Source organism: Phyllostomus discolor, chromosome 13 (assembly GCF_004126475.2).
Source record: "Phyllostomus discolor isolate MPI-MPIP mPhyDis1 chromosome 13, mPhyDis1.pri.v3, whole genome shotgun sequence".
NCBI classification, from domain to species: Eukaryota; Metazoa; Chordata; class Mammalia; order Chiroptera; family Phyllostomidae; genus Phyllostomus; species Phyllostomus discolor.
In genome coordinates, this window is record NC_040915.2 from 13,642,947 (window position 1) to 13,664,074 (window position 21,128).

Here is a 21,128-nt window from a genome sequence, read left to right on the forward strand (position 1 = left end):
GCAGAGAGCTCACTGCCTAGAAGCCTGTAAGTAAGCACGTGGGTTGGAGAGGAGCCTCTCCCTGTCTCCGCACCGGGAGCTCGTTGCCCACAGTCAGAAAAAGGAGAGGAGCGAGGTTGGATGCCATTCTGCTCAGATTAGAGTGAGACCAAGAGCTTCCTCAGCAGCAGCCCTGCCTGGAATGGTCCACCTCCCAAGGAGGGGACTAGGTGAAGGCAGGCCTGAGGGTGGCAATACCGAAGGGCGTAAGGGGGGAAAAGGATGTTTGTGCTGGCATTAAAAGAAGAAATTGAGAGCTTTGTAGAAGCCAGACTCTAGAGGTATAACTCTGGAAAGTTAGGGTATGAAAAGGTGATTTTTAGGAACCAAATTGAAGCCACAAAAGGACAGGAATGCTGAGAAGTTTATTGATACTGGAGCTGTGTCCCTTGACTACTGGATCCCAAACAGGGCACCCTGGGCCTCAGATTACAGCTGCCGCTGAATGTTAAAGAACATCCAAACGAACTTAGAAAACATGCAAAGCCTCTTCTGTACAGAAGGTCTAAACAGGCAGCATGGTGTTGATGGCCTAGGAAAGTCGGACAGCTTTGGCCTACTTCCAACACCGGGCCAGCGCAGGGTCCAGAGCTATTGCTCCAGGTGACAGTGTGGGCCAAGCGGAGTAGCATTCGAGGTGACATTCCCCAGGTCTTCTCTCTTTTCTTTTTCAACTCTGCATCATAGATACTGTCTTACCCAAGAACCCATGTGTCACATCTCTGTTCCCGTTATCACTGGGGGACACCTAAATTTCTGTGGCAACACTGGGAGAAGCCTCGGCCAGTCTGAAGGATTTACAGTAGGTGCGTGTGCACCATGCTGCGCGTCAGAGAGTTCTGGGAAGAGAAGAACATCACCAGTTAGGTGACCAGGCCAGAGCTGGACACACTTGTGCCTGTGAACTTGGCTTTGTATTTGATGATGAGCCATGGAATATAGAAGTTCCTTTCTCTCAGCCAACGCCTATTAGCAAGGATGCGTGTGTGTTTGTGTCAGTGTGACCGTCTTTGTTGTTGAAGCTGTAGTCTTTAAATCCTGTGCTGTTGTCCCCTGGGTTGTAGAAATAGTCTTTTAGAACAAGAGAAAGAAAATCTTAGTAATAGCTACTATTTATTAAGAACCGTAATGCACACTTTACATGCATTGCCTCTTTAAATAGAAGAGAAGTGCATTATAATTCCCGTGTTTTAGATAAGAAACTTGAGACTCAGGAATTAAATGACTTCTTTGTAGTCACACAATTCGTGTCTTTAGGTCACCATTATATTTACAGTGTCAAGCAAGGTGTGGAGCACACAAGGGTGCTTAACAAATATTTGTCAAATTTGTTAATTAACATAATAGCAAGAGCAATATTTAAACTCCTGCCTCTCTGAGGCTGAACCCTAACCCGTAACTAACACACTGCTGTTGTTTTGTCCCACATACCAGTGAAGGATACCTCACTTCCAGACACCAAAATCTGCATTAGTTTCCTGGGGCTGCTGTAACAAATCACCACAAACCGCATGGCTTAAAACAATACAAGTTTCTTATCTTACAGTTCTGGCAATCAGATGTCCAAAATGGGTTTCACTGGGCTAAAATCAAGATACAAGCAGGGCTGCATTCCTTGTGGAAGTTCTAAGGGAGGATCCATTTTTTGGTTTTTTCCTTTTCCAGCTTTAAGAGGCTGCCCGCATTTCAGGGCTCCTGGCTCCTCCCTCCACCTTCACAGCCACCAGCAGAGCATCTCACATCTCTTTCTGACTCTGGCTCTCCTGCCTCCCTCTTTCCCTTACAGGGACCCTTGCGACTACATTGGCCCCACCTGGATAATCCAGGAAAATGTCTCTGTCTGAGAATCACATCTGCAAAGTCCCTTTTGTCATATAACATTTTCACAAGTTCCAGGAATTAGGACACGGGCATCATTGGGGGACCATTATCCTGCTACCAACAGGGTCTTTCATGTTTAGGCAGAGACGGCTGCGTGTTTCTCTGTGTGTGTAAACTTCAGTAGAGGTGGAGGTAGAATAAAGTGCATATGAGGACTATGAAAAGGGGGTAGTCAGTGTTAATGAGACTTTAAATGCTTTCTGAAGGCTATTAATTGTTAGGAGTTTGATGGAGGCTAATTAACCACCTTGCTTTCTCCGCAGATCTTCATTAACTAAGAATAGATGCAAAGAGCTAACTGAGGGACCAATGTTCAGAATCAGCTTTATTATTGGTAAAGGTGGTCTGGAGCATAGGAAAGGGTGTCCAACCTCCCAAATGCAAAGGAAGAAAGTGAGGAATGGCAGAGCTTTTCCTTGGTGAGAAGGGAGACCTATCCTGGTGTGATTACCTAACAGAAGCTGAGCTGGAAAAGAGAATTAATTAGAGAAGAGGTATCTCACGAAGGAATAGTGACTGTTGATGCTAACTTTGTCCAATCGAGAAGCAGTCTTTTAAAGTATGATTTACGGAAATCTCCCTAATCAGATAAACGACGTTTTCTTATTGGGGAGAGTAAGTAAGGAAGTGGAGCTAAAGGTACAAGCTCCCTTCCTAACCCACCCCGACAGGAAGTATTGGTTTGGTGGTGTTCCCTTCTCTATGAGCAGGGGTAGAAACAAGACAAGAGAAAAATAGTTCCCACTGCATTATTAAGGGTAAGAGATATTGTTCTGTCCCAGGCTTATGCGTATTTTTCCAAAAGCTGGGGAGCAGTCAGGAGAAGACAATACTCTTTGAATCATCCATAGGTTAATCTGGAAGAAGTCTATCAAAGGGCATGGCAGCTGGCAGAAAAGTTACTGTCCCCAGGGGCAACACATAGTTTGTGTCCTATATACATCTAGCATCCGTGTCTAGGTGAAAGCAGATTAAAGTGTATATCCAGGACTTCCCTGAGGAAGAAAGTGCAGAGCCTGATGGTGTGTGCATGTGTGTTGGGAGTTGTGGGAAGTGGGGCAGAGGAGGTATTTCAGTGGATATTCTTAAATCTCACTTGCTTTTCCTCAATGATGCATCCTGTGTCCGGTCCGCAGTCAGGGTGGTTATGGGCCGAGTCCGTGGATGTACATGTACTCAGGATTTGTTTGTTTGTTTGCATAACAAGCCTATTCTCATACTAGCTACCTCCTTGAACAGGCTAGGCACCTCCAAAACCTAGAGCATCTCAGCACCCTCCGCAGCTGTGATTGGAGAACAAATCACCCCTCATGTCTCTGACAGTGATTAGGCATAGGACCCATGAAAGAGCTGCCTTGGAGTCCAGTACCCCTGTAGGCTCCCTGTGTCACCACGTTGTCAATAAAACTGCTGCCCCTGTAGTCTGCAGCGAGTGGGGCTGTGCTTAGTCAGTGACCGGTGGCTCATCAATCTGCCTCTATCACACCAAGTGTAAATTCATTCTAAATACCTGCCTTGGTGAGGTGTGTTTTTTGTTTGTTTGTTTGTTTTTTGTTGTTTTTTTTTAATGGAGGATGAGCTCTTCAATATGCTCTTGCTAAATCTAAATCTAGGGATTCAGAGATGTACATTAATTGCTTTGGCCCTTTCTCACTCAGGGCCACAACCTTGTTTCCAGGACACTAGTCTTCTAAATGGTTACAATTTGAAGGGTACTCTGAAGGTCCCCCAAAGCCTACTTAATAGGCAGGTCCCTAGAACTCCACCTTAAACCACCACGAACATTCTCTTTAAAATCTTTATTCATTCATTTGTATATATTCTCTCTCTCTCTCTCTCTCTCTCTCTCTCACACACACACACACACACACACACACACACGTGCACACACACACTCACAAAGACATGAAATACTCTCATATTAGAATATCATGTCCAAGGGTACTTTTCCTGGCTTGACTTCAATATAGAATTTGCTTAGAACCTTCAGTATAGTCACTAAACAAATATAATTATTTACTTTTTAATGATTTAATTTATTTATTTAGAATGGGGGAAGGGAAGGAGAAAGAGAGGGATAGAAACATCAGTGTGTGATTGCCTCTTGTGTGCCCCCCACTGGGGACCTGGCCCAAAACCCAGGCATGTGCCCTGACTGGGAATTGAACTGGTGACCCTTTGGTTCACAGACCCACACTCAATCCACTGCGCTACACCAGCCGGGGATCAAATATATTTGTTAAGCACATGCTTAAGGCCAGTCTCTCTTCTAGGTGATATAGATATAATATTAAATATAACAGTCTTGTCCTCATAACTCATTGTGGGTAGACAGAAATGTAAAGAAATAAGAGAAAAATATTTCAGTGTCATGTGATAAAGGACCATAATAGTGTCATGCAATAATAGTGCCGTGCAATAGTGCCACGCACAGGCCAATGAGGGGCTAGGAAACTGAGACAAACCACCATGGCCTGTCAGTCCAGAATGGGACTCGGAGTCTATGTTGTAATCAAACAAACCCAATGTAAGGATGGCAAGCCGGTTCACTTTGCCTGAGAGAGTCCCCCAAATTGTTTTCATGGGACCCAAAGCCTCCCTCAATAATTATGAATACTAGATGTTGTAGGGACCCAGAAGGTGAAACTGGGAATTTAGGGGACCAGCTCAGAGATTATGTGGCATGTAACATGGGTGTGAAGGGTGGCAAGTAGGATGTGGGAAGGAAGAGTGTTCCAGCCAGAGGGAGTAATACATGCATTCTTTAATAAAAAGAATCAGAAGCTTGTGGTCTGGGTGAATGGGAGGAGTGCATTGCGGGGTTGGGATGGAGGACTGTCGGGAAATGAGATCACAGGGGCAGACTGGAGTCAGCTTTTTCAGGGCCTTACAAATCCAGCTGGAGAACTTGCAGTTGCATTTGCTGGCCATGGGAAGCCAACAGATTTGCTTGTTTGTTTTTAAAAAAGGAGGCTCTATGAGCCCCCTTTGCTCTATGAATCTTTAAAAAATTAACCTATAATATATCAAGACAGGCTCATGAGCTATCTATCAGCTTAGTGTTTTTATCTTCGTAGACCAAGGATTGGAAAGTTTGAGTATCTAGAAATGTGGGACCAAAGGGGAAGTGAATGCAGCATTTTTGTAAAAAGAACTGGCCTTAGAGATGTTCTTAGGTGGTCCGAGTGGACTTGGTCTTGATTACATATGAGAAAATATGGAGAGTGAAGGGCAGGTTTGTTTCAACTTTGCTGTGTGAGCTTAGGGGAGGCAGCATGGCATTGCATGGGGCCTCAGATCCCTGAGGTACCACTTCATCATTGTACCTCAGATTCACTAGTGTGCAAAAGATGCAAGACTGCCGGCTGCAATAGGGATTAAATGAGATGGTGCATGCAAAAAGGCTCAGTACAGTGCTTAGCTCATGGCAAGCACACAGAAATGTTAGCGTTTACTCAATTTACTATCCTGGCATTTAGCACAATACCTGGCACACAATAAATAGGATTCACAATGTTTTTATTAGATGCAGTGGAATGGCACTGAAGTCCGGGGAGGCGGGTGGTGGGGCCAGAGGGCTTTCCTCAGGACTCTCATCCTCTTGCTCTGCAGTGTTCTGATGGCACCTCCATTTTACACCCTCAAATAAGGGATATCACTGCTTGTCTAGAAATGGTTGCTCAAGGCTGAGACATGATACAGCATCAAAGAGCCTGGGATTGCTGCCAAGTGTAAGAAGCACAGATTGCATCAAAGTAAAGGGGGAAGATGGAGAAGAAAAGTTTGAAAACCCAGCCAAAGCCAGAAGCAGTGTTACCATTAGGTGAAATGATTCTGTTCACACAGGTTTGGGTGGGCCAGGCCGTGGGTGTGAGACCCTGGGGAGAGTCACTGTCAAGTTGTGGTGCAGAAGGAGGCACCCAGCAGTGGGCTCTGTGGCCCAAGCAAGGCTGCTTTCCGGGACCCAGCACTTAGAAAAAGCCCCGTTTGGTTTAATGTTATGCCGTCACCATCTTGAAGTCCTTAATGATTTTTTTTAAAAGGAGCCCCATTTTCATTTTGCAGTGGGCCCTGCAAATTATGTGGGTGGTCCTGGGTCCAGACTATCTGGGACAGTGACATTTTATCCCAGCTAGTTTTAAATTTGCAGCTGATTAAACAAGTAGCTGCTGGGCTAGTATTCTTTTTAATCTCTCTCTCTCTCTGATTTAGTTGTAAGCAGGCAAAACTCATGGGGAATTAAATCTGACAGAACTAAAAGTGAGTAGTGCCTCCTTGCCGCCTCCAGTCACGCTCCCCAGAAGTGACCACTGCCAATAGTTTAGTCTGTGTCCCTATTTTTATAAGTATAAAATCTCAAATATTGTACTATAAAATAATATGCAGTTACATTGTTGATGTAAATATTAAACACTACAGCGCCCTGTGAATGAAAATATTCGTTTCCCTCAATTCTACTCCCTCTCAGTGTGGCAACCACTGTTAACAGCTTTGTGTGTATCCTCCAAATATTTTTTCAATGAATATACTTTATTTTTTAGAGCAGTTTTAAGCTCACAGCAAAACTGAGCGGGAAGGACAGAGAGTCCACCCCTGTGCCCGCACCTGCACAGCGTCTCCCACGATTGGTGTCCAGCACCGAGTGGGGTGTTGTTACAGCCGGTGACCCTGTGCTGGCACATGACCACCTAGAGTTCATAGTTCACACTGGGGTTTACTTTTCCAAATGTTTTTCAAATTGATTTTTAACCACGCGATTGATGTATGAATGTTTTTTCCATGTTTATTTATAAGTATGTAGCCTTTTGAAAAGCAAAGTGGCATGATGTTGTGCGTATTAGTACTGTGTATAACTCTTTTAAAGCACCTTTCCAAGTCAGTACATACACACCCCCCTCATTCTTCTTTAATAGGGGCGTGGTGTGTTTTGTCCCTATATTACAATTTCTTTATCTAATTTCCCATTGATATCTCTGCAATGCACATTCTTATACATATGTTTTATGCACTCCTCCTAGCATTATGTAGGATAGATTTCCAGAAGTGGGATTACTGGGTTATAGGATATGAACACATAAAGTTGGCATTCTCTTGTCTGGGGTTGGGCTGCCCCACCTCTTCCTGGTGCTGCCTGTCAACTCAGTGACACCATCACCAAGGGACTCAGTCCTCAGGTTTGAGAATAGTGGAGCAGACAGAGGAGAAGGAGGAGAGATTAATAATTGTTAATAGCTAACCTCTATTGAGTACTTAAATCATGCTTTGTGAATTTAAGCTGGGTATTGTTCTAACACCTTACAGGTATTAACCCCTTTAATCTGTATGGGCACCCCCCGAGATAAGTCTGTCCTACCCATTTTATGCTTAGGAAACTGAGACACTTGAGGTTAAGTGAAGGCCTACATCCCTCTAGTGAGTGGTGGGGCCCGGGGCGGGAAGCAGGGCTCTTAACCTCCGCACAGACTGTACCTGGAAAGTGTACCGCCATCTTTACACCAGAGTTGTTTTTTACCTTGTTTATTCCTTAAAGCAATATTGTATTTATTCATTTACTTGTCTTTTCCTACACGCTACCTCTTTGAGGGCAGGGTACCTGTCCTAATATTATTTATATCCCTTCCCCTGATTCCTAGCACAATGCCTAACTTATCGTACATAATAAATATTAATGCATTTAGTTGAATGAGTTACAATGCCTCTGGGAGGTATCTGCTTCGTCCATATTATAGCTGAAGAAACTGTTACCATCCGTGTGGGCTCTTGGTTCTTGAGTTTGGCAGAGAAAGAATTCAGAACTGAGAAGTGTACCACAGGAGGAAGTTGCTTTAGCATGCAAAGTCAAAGTATTCTTGAAGAGAAGATTCAAGCAGGCTACTTAGAGAGCTGCCTTGGCCTTTTAGAAAGAAAGTCACAGAGGCAGAGGAAGCGAGACAGCTGGGCTGCATGGGCTCAGGAAACAAGTTACAGAGGCAAAGGAGGGCCTTAGGAGACAGGTTCAAGGGGTCAACCCTGGACGAGCTGCCACTGCCCACTGCTCCCCTGGTTGCGAGTCTTGTGAGGACCCTTAGAGCTTAGGAGGAAGAAAACAAAGATATGACCCTGAAGAAAGAAGGCATGGGTATGCTCTAGAGAGAGAGCACGCACTGGGCCTGAAAGGGGTTTATCTGTTTTCTAGAGGCAGAAATTTTAGGGGAGGTCTCAGGGAATATTAGCTCAACAGAATATTCATCAGCTTTCCAGGTGTGTCCTTTAATATATTGATTCATCAAAATGAGCATATAGGGTCAGGTTCCTGGTTTCTACTGATTGGCTGGCACTCAGGTGTGGAGTCACTGGTAATTACATCTGGTCCTGATGCCGGCCATGGTGTTGCTTCATCTGCTTTTGCTGCTTTTCTGGGCCTGGAGCTGAAACACAACTGAAGCCTAGGTGTTATCTCTAGTTTGACCAAAACCCTTGTCTCTTTGGTAAACAGACCTGAGGCTTCCTTCCTAAGATTATTTGACCTGATTAGAACCTCATCATCCCCAGGGCTTTTAATGCCTAAGGGAGTGAGTGGCCAGGCACTGGAGAAGGAGGCAGGTGAGTCAGGGCCCTGCGTGAGGCCAGTGTGAATCAGCCATCTGTCTCAGTTTCCCCATTTCACTTGCCAAGGAATTTTTCTAGCTTCTTACTATCCTGCCTCCAAATTATAAGTCAGTGTCTCTCAAAATAGTGTAGAAGAAAAGAGTAGAAAACAGAATGTTGCATCTGTGATTTGAACTCAAGGCTTTTGATGCCTGGTCCAGTGTGCTGTCTACCATGTCCAAGCTGCCACTTCCTGCCTGCTGGTGAGGGCTCAGGGGAGTGGCTCCCTACCTAGCAACCAGCTCTAAGCTGGAAAACTTCCCAGCTACACATCTTTAATGGTCCCTGGGAGGGGCAGGGCCCCAGGGGAAGAGGACATCTAGAAAAGAGAGGTCCTGGTAGCACAGCATCCAGTAATAGGTTGGTGAAGGGGAATTGGCTTCCTCAGAGGAATTCTACACAGTAATAATACCGACCCTTTATTCCAGTTCCTACATGTCAGACATTGTTCCGTGTGATTTATGAGCATTGTCTCTTTTTAATGCTCACAATCCTATCACCGTATTTTTCAGACCATAAGACGCACCCAGGTTTTAGAGGAGGAAAATAGGGAAAAATTTTTTTGAAACAAAAATGTGGTAAAATATTTAATAACATAAATAACATAATATTTCACCAATGTAAGTATAAAGCTACATTCGGGCTATAAGATGCACCCCCTTTTCCTCCCAAATTTGGGGGGGAAGTGCATCTTATAGTCTGAAAAATACGGTAGATGGATATTATCTCTGTTTTGCCTATGCAAGAATGGGGCTGAGAGGCCAAGTGACCTGCTCAAGGTTATACAACAAATGAGTGGTGAAGCTGAGATTCCAGCTCAAATCTGTGTGATCCCAAACCTCCGTGTCACGGTTCTGCTGCCCCCAGGCTGTAACACAGGCCGAGGCAGGGGCACTGTGAGAAGAAGGCTGGAAGGGGACTTTGCCCTCCCTAGACCCTGGGGGACTTGAGCGACCAAGAAATAAAGTAGAGAAAACCAGATAGCCTGAGCCCTGCTGGAGTCACAGAAAGAAGAAATGTGATTATTTTTATTTTATTTTTATTTTTAGCTGACTATGGAGAGCGAGGAAGATTTGAGACTGGCCATTCTGATTTTTGAATCTGGGTTCCTAGCACGTGATGTCTTTATAGTCTTAACCTAGAAATGGCAGAGTTATTCTGGGCACAAAGCAAGAGCTTGGCTTTAAAAATATGCCACTCTATTTATCTCTTCCGCTCCAAGATTACTGAAAATTAGCCCAGCTGTGGACTGAGGCATCAAGCAGCCACAGAATCTTCTTCCAGATCGCTCAACCCACCTAAAGCCTGCAAAAGAACCAGGAGTGGCAGCCTCTGGGAGGGGAACCAGACCAGCTTCCCCAGCACCCAGCCTGCCCTCTGGTCACACACACACCGCCCCTTTGCAGCTGCTCTGGGGGTCGGAGCGCTGGTCCTGTGAATGGAGCTCAACTCCGTCTGCTCCCCCACCCAAAGCTTCAAGAAGTAAAATAATAGTAATAGTTGTTATTATTATTTTATTATTATAAAACTCTAAAATAATAATAATTATTATTATTATGGAATTCTATTATTGAGGGGGGAGTCAGCCTAAGAACCACATTTTGGCTTTATTACCAAATCCCTTGTGATTCAGGGCCAATCATCTTGCTGTAATGTGAGCCTTCAGTTTCCTTATCTATAAAATGGAAATCTTTAAAATATATATACAAGTATATAACATATTTACAAATACATATATATGCAAAATGTTTAATAAAGTGCCTGGCCTGTCATAAGCAGTCGTTGATCAATATTCCTAAAAGGAATGAATAAGTCTGCTGTTCTGATCTTACCAAGTAAAGTGTAATGAGTTGTTACTTTGTGCCGGGTACTGCCATATGTGCTCTATAAAGATAATTACATTCAGTCTTAAAACAACCCATGAGGTGTGTGCTGTTGTCTCCTTTACATGAAAACTGAGGCCTGGAAATATTAAATATTTTGCTAACCATCACAACATTTACATGATGTAGCCAGATTGAAACCTAGTAGTCTGAGTGTAGAGCCTTAAAGTCTTACAGAGAACAGGGGATATATTGTTACATTTCCTGTTTCCATGGAAAATTCTTTCCACTGTCAAGGGAAGGACTGAGGAGCCTGGGGAAATGCTAGCCCAGGTGGTTTGAGCTTTCTCCCTGTCTCTGATCTAGACAGGATTTGGGTTTCAGATTATGGTTCTCCTGTGTTTTGTAGGCTGTAATTACTGAAATTAACGTTGCCCAATTCATAAAGGATTGAGAGAGGGAGAGGAGGTGGAGCTTGTCCAGGCAGTCCACAAACCCGGCAGATGGCAGGATGGGGGTGGGGTGGGGGAGCTAGAGATGTTTTACAGCCTGGGCTTTCAGCGGGTTTGACGGCGGATGCTTTTTGCCTTTTGGTCAGGTTGAGCGTGTATAATTCTACAACCTGCCAAATTCTAGTACACACACACTCACATTCACGCACAGAGGGAGAGCGAGACAGAGAGAGGAGACGGAGAGATGAAATGGTTGCTCAAAGCCAAAAAAGGCTCAAGTGAAGTCAGAGCTGCTTGAAAGGCTGCGGGTGGCTGGCTCTGGTGGGGAGGAGTCAAGGACGGGGCTGAGGCAGGTATATCTGCGCAGAAAACCAGGATGTTCGCTTGCAAACCCAGAATCTGCAGAACCTTCTGCGTCCTGACTCTTCCTAGCACAGCCAGAGACAGAGCATCTGCGCCGGGAGAACGTGTGGTCCAGGGGAGCTGTCTGGCTGAGCCGGAAATGGCTGTAATCATTTAATAGCCTTTGCTGGCTGCACTAACCCAGCGGAGTGGGCGGTAGGCAGGCTCCAGAGCGCTGTCTGGCAAGATAGTCCCTGGCTTTAATAAAAATGATGGGTTTTCTGGGAGCTCTTTATTAGCTTTAGCACCCAGATCCCAGAGATGGTAACAAAGGGATGAATGGGGCGTGAAGGGGAGGGGCTGAAACCTGCAGACTGGGCTGCGCTTTCCCTGAGCTTGTCACGCCCACATCCACACCCCTGCCCCCACCTCTACTTCTCCCTTCAACTGTTTCTAGTTTACAGACTCCTGCCTGCCTCTCTGTTTCCCAAATGGTGACAAAACCGACAGAATTGTCGTGATTGCTACATTTGTTTCAGGGTTTTTAAAGAGCCTTCACATACAGTCCAGGATGTGGGTCTCATAACTGGAGGGAGATTGCCCAGATTTGAGTCCTGGGAGCCACCATTTAGTAACTGTGTGACCACTGGTCCGTAGTCTTTGTATTCATAAACAGACCTATCTATAAAACAGACATGGGTATTGGTAACATCTACTCCGTAGGGTTCTTGTGAGGAGCAAAATTACACTGCATGCAAATCTGCTGAGCCCAGTGCCACGCACATAGGAAGGGCAGAGTAACTGCTCTCCACACCCATGCCCTCGGTGTGGACAGGAGGGTGACGGTTGGTCATCTGTTTTATGAATGAGGAAACAGGCTCAGAGATACTTATAGACATTGCTCAGGATGATGCCCTGTCAAGTGATAGAGCCAGGGCAGGCCCTCAAGTTCAGAAGAGTAAACACGCAAGGTGAGGAGAGGAGAGTTAAGTACTGTCCGTAATTCTCCAGCCCATGCCCTCCTCAGAGTTTTCCTGAAAGAAAACATCCTTGGCCAAACGCTATTCTGTTAGGGGAAGTCCATGCACATCAGATAAACCTCTCTGGCCTTAGCTGATTGTCCAGGGCAGTTCAGAATAGGGGTTATGGGGTGAGTTTACAAGTCTGGCATTTGCTTCGCCATCTTCAGGATGTACCTGGGCATTGGCATTGGAATTGGCAAAGCCTCCAGCCTAATCATTCCCAGTCAGGGAGGCTGAACCTCAGCCAGAGCTGGTTGGCATGAAAGAGGAAAGTGAGGAGTCTTGCCCAGAAGACCCTGGGTGGTGCCCAGAGGGAAGTGCCTGCCCTGGATTATAGGGTTAAGTGAGGGGTCCGCTACCTCCAGAGAGCAGTTTTAAAGTCGCAGATCTGTGTGCTTTTTTTCCCCCTTAATGTAGGTTGTTCTGATTTTTAAATGTATTCCTGCCTGTTGTGGAGAAAATTTTTAAAAAGCAGCAAAACCATTTGCTGTGATGATCACATTTTATTAACATTTTCAGATCCTATTGGGTTTTAATCTGAAGGTCAGGGATGCAGACCTCCATGGGCTTGGTGTCTGTCTGAAATCCTTTCCAGGCTCTGATTGGTCCAGTCATTTGGGCTTTGGCTGCGTTTCAGTCTGGCCTTTGTCTGCCCCTGAGGTGGTGCCCGGGAGCAGAGGGCGGGGACTGTGGGAGGTCCCAGGAGGGGGGAAGGGAAGCGGTATTGAAGGAGAAAACATTCCCTTGATTGACTGTTTGCAGGGACTGGCCCTGAGCAGGGGTTAGGGGCATGAAAGGTGTGTCTTTCTTTTTCATCTTCTTCAGAGGGGAGAATCTCCTTGATTCGACCTCAAAGTCATAGCATTTTATAGGCAAAGCTGGCCAAGGGTTTCAGTGCTCTGGTACAAAAGGGACTCGGACTAGGAGGCCAGTAAATATCGTTGAGCTATTATTTCACTTGAATGACCCCTAGAAGTGTTTGTTTACACACCAGCCAGAGCAGGTTAGGCACAGCTGCCTGTGAGGGATGGAGAGAGCAGACCTTGTTCTGCTCTGCAGAAGCTGAGTGTGAGGAGGATGCACCTGAATGGCTGTCTCATTGCTTCTTGGAGTTTAGGCTGAGTCAGACCCAACCCGGCTTGCAGCAAATGACAGGTAAAAGAAGCTCATTAACTCTTAGCGACCCTGCTATGAGGGGACTGTGAGGCATGACCATTAATGTTCCTCCGTTCTGCAAGATAAAGATATCTCTGAGCTCTGCATCTCCAGATGGCAGTGGAAAGGCCTCATGCAGAGTCCCAGCTGTGGTTGGAAAAAAAATTTCCATCCTGGGCTCCCGTGAGAGCCACTAAAGGACTGAGGAGTGGCGTTGAAACCTGATTCCCCTACACACCAAATCAGAGGCTTTTAAATCCATTTCCCACTTCTGTCTCAGTCTTTCAGGGTCAGGGCCTGTGTCTGAAAGGTAAACAGGCAGATTCCGGCTGAGCTCAATTGCAGATCTGATTGTCTTACATGAATCAAAGAAAGCTGCCTTAGAGAAAAATATCTGTTGCCTTCTGCGCAAAGACCTAGCGTGCCAGTCAGCTCTGGCAGGGGAAGCCTGGTGCAGGGAAGGGGTTTAAGGGAGAAAGCACGGTTTCTTACTCCTTTCCCATTGCCTGCTGGTGCTTGGACAGCATTTGCAACATCCTTGCCCTGCACCAAGAGCCTGCACCACATATGGGGTGGGCAAAAATAGGTTTACAGTGGTGAGTACATGAAACAGTTTATTCTTGTATTATTGTTTATTAATTATTGCATTACTTATTATTAGTATTAACCCACTTTTGCCCACTCATGTATAGTTGCCCATCTGAGATCCTATTTATTGAGCTTTCACACCGTGCCCAGGTCAGGCTTAGCACTTTACATTGTCTTCACACGCATTGTCTTTAGGGATTCTGAAAGTGCCGTCAGTGGAAGGCTGTTGGAGCCGCTCAAGAGTGGGCACCGCTGCCGCTTCTCACATCAGTCCTTTCATTCGGTTCATCCAACAAGTATTTGTTAAACACCTGTTGTGAGCCAGGACGTGTGCTAGACACTGTTAATACAGGGGTGAACACATCGGATACGTTTTCCGCCTCTGTGGACCTTACAGTGTAGAGACGGAGGTGAAGGGGGTGCTGCTTGGCTAGGATGCTCACGGAACGCCTCTCTGAGGAGGTTGCATTTAAGCATGGATTTGAAGAATGGGGAGTCATGCCAAGAGTGGAGGGGAGATCATTCTGGGCAAAGAGAAACCCTGTGTGTGCAGATCTCGAGGCAAAAGCAATCCCATGGGGTGTTCGAGGAACTGAAAGAAATCCTCTGTGGTCGGAGGGTGGTGGTGAGAGGGAGACTTGTTGGTCTGACTGGAGAATAAAAAATACCCGATTATTGAAGGGCCTTATGTACCCCGGTAAGGAGTTTGATGGGTTTTTTTCCCCCTCAAGGCAGTATAAGGTCTCTGAATCATTTCAAACAGGGGAGTGACATAATCTGATTTCTATTTTTTCAAGGATCTTACCGTATTATGTTATACTTCAGTTTTTCGAAAATGGAGCAAGATTTGGAGGAATAAAGATGACTCTGGCTACTGTATGGAGTGTTAAGAGAGAGGCAGAAGTAGAAGCCACTTGAACGAGAACGAGGCTATTGTAATTCACCTGAGAAAACTTAGTAGCAGTGAAAATAAGGGGAAGAGGACAAAGTCAGGGTATATTCAGGAGGCAGAAATGACAGGCCTTGATCTGTTATAAATGAAGAGTGAAGACTAGGGAAAAACAAAGAATAGCTCTGAGGTTCCTGGTGCGAGCACTGGGGCGCATAGAGTGCCATTTATTGAGAATGCAGAGATTTAGAAAGAAGTAGAGGGCCCTGACTGGTGTAGCTCAGTGGATTGAGCATGGTCTGCGAACCAAAGTGTCACAGGTTCTATTCCCAGTCGGGGTACATGCCTGGGTTGCAGGCCATGACCCCCAGCAACTGCACAATGATGTTTCTCTCTCTCTCTTTCTCCCTCCCTTCCGTCTCTAAAAATAAATAAATGAAATCTTTAAAAAAAGAAGAAAGAAGTAGAGGAAGCATAAGTTTGATTTCAGCTTGCTTCAGTTTCAGATGCCCATGAGACCTCCAAGGGGAGACACCAGACAGGCTGCTGGCACAGCGAGACAGGGGCTTTAAATGTAAATTTCTGTCTCGTCAGCATATTGGGATAGTATGTATACCCATGGGGGTGGCTGAGATCCAAAAATAGAGAAAGTAAAGAGAATAAAAAGAAGTTTTAGAGACAAACCTGAGGAAGCTCTAACACATGGGTGAAGGAAGAAATCCAACCAGGAAACTGAGAAAGAACAGCCAGGAGGGAAAGCTCAGGAGAATGGGTGGAAAAATGAATGCTTCAAGAAGGGGATGACAGATGCTGCGGGGAGGTTCAATAAGATGAACGCTAAGAGGTGACCACTGGCTTTGGAAATAATGTAATTAGTGAGCTCCGACCGCGGCTGAACGTAAGTGGCTTATCTGGCGGACTTTTGGTGACTCCAGCGAAGGAGCAGTGTCAGATACATGAACACTGCTGTGGTGTCAAAGGTTCCAATGTCATGGCCACTGGGATTACTTTGCCCAGACAGACCGTTACTCTTCCTCTGTAGCTCTGACCCCTACTCTTTAGAAGTCATTGGTGTATTTATGGTGTGTCTTCCAACTAGTCTCTTGGGAGAGTCTTGCATTGAGAACCCTTGTGGATGTGTAATCATGTCCCCAAGGGTAAATTCCTCCTTTCCTCTGGAATGTCCTTTGACTTTTTCAAGCATAATTAATAACTGTCTCCTCTGGAGTCCCATAATACTTTACATGTGACTTTGTTGCAGTTACCGAACTGGCTTATAATCGCCTGAGTGAAAGTTCCAACTAAGTGCGTTGGGGGTGGAGACTGGGTTTGGCAAGTCAGCGTGGCTCCCAGAGCTCTGTCCAAACAGGCCTGATTTACAGCAGGAGATTCCATTCTCTCACGCTCTGAGGCGTCCCTCTGTACCCACGCGTCTTCCCGTCTCTTCTTCGCTTCACCCCACCGCCCCTCGAGGTTATTACAAAAGATTCAGGATCAGATACGGTTGACCCTTTAATAACATGTGTTTGAACTGCACGAGTCCACTTCCATGTGGATGTTTTTCAATAAATGCACATGGTACTGTAAATGTGTTTTCTCTTCCTTATGGTTTTCTTAATAACATTTTCTTTTCTCTGGCTTAATTGTAAGAATACATTATATAATACATTTAATATACAAAATGCATGTTAATCAACTATTTATATTATATTCGTAAGGCTTCTGGTCAACAGCGGGCCATTAGTAGTTAAGTTTTTGGGGAGTCAGAAGTTATACATGGATTTTTGACTTGGATATTTGGGTGTTTGGTGACTTTAAACTCCCATTTGTTCAAGAGTCAACTGTAATTCAACTAAATTTGTTTTCTTTGTTTTGGACAGAGTAGATGTCAAAATACATTTGTAGCCAAAGCAATTTCTCAAATTCTACACTAAGAGTAACATATTCTGCTTTTTTTTTAACATCTCCAACTGCACCATGTAGCTCTAGTTTAGGTTTCTGTTCTCCATTAGCTGAAGATGATGAAAACATTCTGAGTACAGCTGCAGACGAGGGTTCTGAAATCCCCTGGCAGCTGATGGGGAATGTGGCATGTCAGCTGCCTTGTAGGTGACCATTGTTATTGAACCCTCTGACAGAAGACCCCAGAGGTCCCTAGACCGGCTTGAGGAGCAGTTCTGTAGTACCTGATGTCAGGCGAGATTCAGGTATTCCAGTGCGTGGTTACAAGCGAACAGCGTCGCAGGGCATCTCTCACAGTAGAAGGGTAAAAGAAGGTTAACGGCACTGATGGCCCCAGGGAATGCCCTGTGCACAGTAGCTCTTAGGACCTCAGGGTTTTTTTGTTTTTGTTTTTCCTTCACCTTGGAAGCCAGGCCCACCTACGTGACATGTGAAATGTGTGTTGGCTCTGTTACTGACTTGTGGTGCTCTGTCTTTCAGAACCAGAGGCAGGAGAAGTGTCCCCTCCAGTCGGTGCTGGTGTCAACAGCAACAGCTGGACCTTTAAGTACGGACCAGGCAACCCCAAACAATCTGGTCCCGGTGAGTTGCCAGACAAATTCATTATCCCAGGATCTCCTGCAATCATCTCCATCCGGCAGGAGCCCACTAACAGCCAAATTGACAAAAGTGACTTCATAACCTTCGGCAAAAAGGAGGAGACCAAGAAAAAGAAGAAAAAGAAGAAGGGTAACAAGACCCAGGAGAAAAAGGAGAAAGGGAACAGCACGACTGACAACAGTGACCAGTGAGGTCACGTGATGGGAAACAAGCCACTTAGCCAGTTTTTGTAATTAAAGGCAACTCTCTCCCTTGTAGCAACTCCCTGCCCACTCCGTTCTCCCCTCCACACGAGCCCTGTCTTAGAGACCTCAGAAATCTGCAGCAAGTGCCCTGTGTCTGTTTAGATCACATTTAGTGGGTTTTGTCTTGAAAGCTTTACTAAGTCTGGTGTTAACTCTCTCTCTTCGCTCTGGCTTGTTTTCAGAACCTAAAAAGCAGACCCAAGTTTCCTTTCTCCTCCGCCGCAAAGGAGAGGCTTCCCAGCCCCACCAGTGAGAGGTTGGACTCTCTGCCCTGTGCTCCGGGGATCCTGTCTTGATGACACTTGCAGGGCAGGCTGAAAGATTTTGAGATTGAGCAGCTTGGGTATCTGTGGCCACTAGGTATGTGTGGCCACCGGGGGTGGGTGAGTGCCAGACCTTGGCTGGGATGGGCCAGATTATAGACTAGGCGGTGCAGGGAGGGCCGGGAAACAAAGGCAAACACACAGAGAGAGTTACCAGTCTGGAGGGGAACTGCAAAACTTAACAGGGCCCAGACTTTCTAAATCTTACAACTCAAGAGGTTTGGGCCACCCTCAACCAGACAAAACTGCCCCCTCGGACAAGGCTTTAGCAGTCCCTACAGGCGGCACCTGCAAGCCGATAGTTCAGTGTTCAGCAAGGGGCCAGCCAGGGCGACAGAAGCAGATCTGATGTGTTTCCTGTACATGTCCTTGTGCTCACTTTATTAAAAATTCTTTTGCACACACTTTTTGTGAAAAGGCCAGATCCTTTTCCAACGACACATATGCAAAAGCAAAAGAAAAAGAAGAAAACCCCAACACCTCACTTTAAGCTGTTTGTCGTTTGATAGATTTATTTAAAAAAAGAGAAAATCTATAACTATAAATCTTTAAAGAGAACTATGATGAAGACAATTCCCCTAAACTCTCCTCAAAAGCGAGTTCAGTCTACAGCCATTTAAACGATCACCGCTGCTACAGAAGTGCTTTAAGAGAATTGCCTATAACATCTGTATTATACCGGCCACCCGCCAATCACAGCTTTACTCTTTCAGGTCACTCTGGGGCTGCCTCTTGCATGTATTAATTACTAAATAAAAGGATCTTTCTCTCTCTCTCTCTCTCTTTTCTAAGAAACAATTACGTGCACTTTGTATACACAACCTTCTCTAGCCAACACTATCAAGACCCAGAAATCGAAGAAAAAGATTGTTTTCTCATACACACAGTGAGCAGACTTTGCAGTCCTCTGATTCTGTGATTTGTCTTGGTGTGCTAGCTGACACCTCCGCTCTGGTTTCGTTTACCTTTTCTATGACACTCTGACTTGCTACTCTTGCTAACACATACGATGTTACCCGAGACCGATCTCCCATATGTATGCTGTATGCTATTATAAGACTCCCGAATATACTTACTCCGTGCTTGTGTATGTGAATGTTAATGCAACTATTACCTAGAGTGAACTTTAAGCTTTACCGTTGAATGTAATTCCATTATATTTTCTTTGGTACACCTGTGAAAAAGTGGAGTAGTGTTTTTTTTAAGTATTGTTAATCAGCTTTTGTGTATGTAAGACACAGTAAAATTTATTTCTCAAATCAAGATACTGGTGATTCAAGGAATTTTATTTATGGTCAGCCAAGAGCTGTCTCTTGCCAAGACTCCTGCTGGCAAGGGAACAGATAAAGCTGTTTTTTCCTAGTAACAATTCTGGAATGAACACTGAAGATATTCCCTGAGGGCGCCAAGCACAAAATTTACCAATCTGACCTCTTTCGAGTTGCAGAATGCTTTGAAATTCTAATGATGTCTGGAATATCCGCTCCGAGAGAACAATAAAATTTACTGTCACCTTAAACAAGAAATTTTAATTTTGTTAAAATGTACAATTTAGAAGTTTGAGTGATTATATTTTAAAAGTTAACATAAAAGAGGTAGGAGTCTATTTCAAAACAAAAGTAGTAAATCTCAAAAAAATCTGTTTTGTCTATTTGAGCTTCATTCTCCCACATTTTGAAGGGTGTGTAACTTCAGCTCTGCAGGATTGCATGGGGTAAAACTTGTTGCCAACACATCTGAACCATTGCCACATTGTAGGTCGTGATCATTTTGCCCCACTGAAACCCATGTATCTGACCTTACGTGCCTTTTGAATACTAGGAGAATCGGGCTAATTTATTAATGATGATAATTATAATGTATCTGTACAGCACTTTAGCACTTTTTACCTTTGCAAAGTGCTTTCCAATCCATGTTAGTTACTAGTTATTACAGCTGTAAGGATAAAACACGTCATGTGGATTCATTTTTGATTGGTGCTATTGGTATTTCCTCTGTTATTGCTAATAAATGGACAATGGTGGTATGAAAGAAATGGTGGTCATTTCATAGTATAAGAGTAGGAGGAAGCAGAACACTGATTATGCTTAGCTGTTATTTTTAAAGAAAGTTGCCGTTTGAAATTGACTGTAGCACTTCTTGGCTGTCTAGCTCCCTAGCTTTTATGTCCGTTTCTAAGGCACAACACCCAATGGATTCAAGAATCAGACACCGCAGTGTTACTCAGATGGGCAGCCAGGAGGCTTCTGGGTTACTTCCCAAGTACACCATTTCAGTCTTCTCTAATGAGAATGGCAACAAACCAATTTTTGTCATTAAAGCCCTCCAGTCCTCTCGTTCATTATTCGGTTAGCCCTTGCACTTCTCTGTAATTGGGAAGTCAAACAATTCCCCCAAGAGATGGGCTTTTCTTGAGTACCGCGTACGTGCCAGCCACTGTGGAAGGGAAGTTCAGTTCAGGGTACACGTGCTGTAACAAATAGACTATCTTTCCTTCTGTGGTTAAATTTTCCTGAGCATGGCCTTTCGATACAGTGATTCTTAATGGGGAGCAGATTTGTCCCTTGGGGGAAAACATCTGGAGACATTTTTGGTTTTCAGTACTTGGGTTAAAGCTGCTTGGGGCATCCAGGGGGTGGAGGCCAGGGATGCTGTTAAACACCCTGCAGTGCACAGGGCAGCCCCCACAACGAAATATTTCCAGCCCGAAGTGTCAGTACCAAAGCTGAGAAGCCTTGAGATAGAGTGACCATATAATCTGTTGTTGAGTCTGTTTAATAGTGACTTCAGGACACAAGTAAACTGGGGTCGTTCCAGGCAAACCAGGATCCACGGCGACTCTTCTATAGAAGGAAAGAAACCGCCGCAGCCCTGCTGCTCACTAGCCGGGGAACCTTGTGCAGTCGCTCCTCTCAGTTTTCCGGCTTCAATTTAACTGCCTGTAACATAAAAGGAATAATGGTATTTGTAGGGAAGATTCAGTGAGATAATCTCAGAAAGGTTTTGGGTGTCTGGCACACCACAGTGCTCCATAAATAGTTATTATTATTTCTCATAGTCATTTTCTTCCCTCTCCTTACTCCTTTTTCACAGATTTAGCTATTATACTTAGGACACTTTCTCTACAGATTAAAATGTGAATGAGGATGGTAAAATAAATCAGTATAGACTTTGCAAGGA

At 44.9% G+C, this 21,128-nt stretch overlaps 1 protein-coding gene across 9 annotated transcripts in view; it reads left to right on the forward strand.

The window, feature by feature from the left end:
* Positions 1 to 19,983, forward strand: part of LOC114509084 (protocadherin alpha-C2) — a 167,826-nt gene extending 147,843 nt beyond the window's left edge. For 8 of the 9 annotated variants that reach the window (XM_028527141.2, XM_028527142.2, XM_028527140.2 and 5 more), the window contains exon 4: positions 17,261 to 19,983. In XM_028527141.2, coding sequence (XP_028382942.1) covers positions 17,261 to 17,571 — 311 coding nt within the window. In that variant the 3' untranslated portion in view covers positions 17,572 to 19,983. The remainder of the gene's footprint in view (positions 1 to 17,260) is intronic. The other variant, XM_036013748.1, reaches the window with a different exon arrangement.
* The last annotated feature ends 1,145 nt before the right edge of the window (positions 19,984 to 21,128 follow it).